We start from the raw sequence: 1,653 nt of genomic DNA on the forward strand, positions 1-1,653 counted from the left end.
CTATACTTAGCTTAAGACCTATAGAGTAAGTTTACTTAGTAATTTTTATAGTACCTGTGAAATTTCGTACGTATAGGTACCTGTAAGCCTATTTAGAGCCGACATTTATTATTAGTAATAAAGCTTTCCCCCTCTCAGAATAGATTAGATATAGGCCAGTAGGAATTCAAGTTGTTCTCTTAGTAGCACTACAGGACTTATCTAACTTTACATGATAGCTAACTACCTAGTTAGAGTTCTAATAGCTATATTTAGGAAATGTTTTTTTAATATTGTTAGTTATCACTAGGGCAGTTAGCACGGTTATCTGTACGTGCTAGTAGAAGTGACAAATAATAGGGGTTAACTATTGATTCCTATTATGCGCAAAGAGGGGAGGAGTAACTATTGTGGCTGGCCAGATAGGCAGCCTTTAAATACTGTAACCCATAGTGGGTGGGCCCGGCCACCTGGTTGATCCGGCCAGCCCGGCCAGCTCGGCCAGCCCGGTCAGCCCGGCCAGTTGCCGCAATAAATATCTATAATAGATGTATTACGACAAATATCATTGTTATAGGACTACTATATAAAGTACTAAAGTAAAATATAACATAGATTAATAGCTATAAAGACTGCCTAACACTAGGGGTATAGCATGTCTATAATATATCTAGAGCTATTTAAGATTTTATTAGGTGTAACCCTATTAGTCTGCATATACAATAGTACCAGGCTGAAGTTAATTACCCCTGTTAGGTAACTAATGTTTACCCCCCCACTACAGGACTTCACTTTTGGTGAATATTTGCCTTCTATTATGATATCAGCTGTGAGGGGTAACGTCATAGGGGTAATTAACTTGGCCCTCCCACACTGTACGTGAAAATACTAGAAATCTCTACCACTATTTATCTTCTTAGGTTAATATAACAAACACACTAAAGTTAGTATCTAAACTATATTAACTAAAGTAAGTAATTAAAGAAGCTTTTATAAAATTTAAAATAACTTTTTGATTCTAGATTAATAGGTAATATCTCTACATTTTCTTAAGATAAAAAAGTACTTAAACACAAATTTAATCCTATTGCTTAACGGTCTGTCCCTACACAATCACACTATTCTGATCTATCTTACCCTATTTTACACTCAATCTTATCTACTTACAATACTTCATAATGAAGGTCCCCTTTATCCTTAGTCTTGCACTCATTGTTGCCCAAGTCCAGGCAACTTGCTATAAATGCAGGTATGTAATCTCTACTCCCCCTTTTGACTTATTTAATACTAACTGAAAGAAGTTGTATAAAACGTGATGCGCAGATGGACCTGGTGCATGATTCTGCTGATACAGATGCTACCTGTGGCGCAAAAGGTGGACGAAAGAGAAATGGTTACTGCTATATTGACATCGACGGTGACTGGCGAGGTGAAAAGTGGCTGAATGTAAGTTAAGCTGGCCTTGATTATGTTTTTTGTACTAAGTTCGTAGACATGTGCCTATAGTGGCAACTGCCGTCAAGCATCTTCGAGGAAGTGTCACTAGTGGAACAGTGCAGGAGTTCGCTATTTCTTTGCTCTAAAAGGCTAGTCAGCATTGCTGCTGTCAAAGGCTGGGATAGTATCAAGTGAAGGGGTCAACAATCGGCGTAGTTAGGGTTTAATTCTGACGAT

General features: G+C 37.7%; 1 protein-coding gene across 1 annotated transcript; it reads left to right on the forward strand.

Moving 5' to 3' along the window:
• Window positions 1-1,157: 1,157 nt before the first annotated feature.
• On the forward strand, window positions 1,158-1,423 carry GLRG_11996 (uncharacterized protein; the record flags this gene model as incomplete). Its single annotated transcript, XM_008102679.1, has 2 exons — window positions 1,158-1,228; window positions 1,303-1,423. 2 exons carry the CDS (start codon window positions 1,158-1,160, stop codon window positions 1,421-1,423), a joined length of 192 nt encoding a protein of 63 aa, XP_008100870.1.
• Window positions 1,424-1,653: the final 230 nt, after the last annotated feature.

The sequence above is a fragment of the Colletotrichum graminicola genome (genome assembly GCF_000149035.1).
Source record: "Colletotrichum graminicola M1.001 genomic scaffold supercont1.320, whole genome shotgun sequence".
NCBI classification, from domain to species: domain Eukaryota; kingdom Fungi; phylum Ascomycota; class Sordariomycetes; order Glomerellales; family Glomerellaceae; genus Colletotrichum; species Colletotrichum graminicola.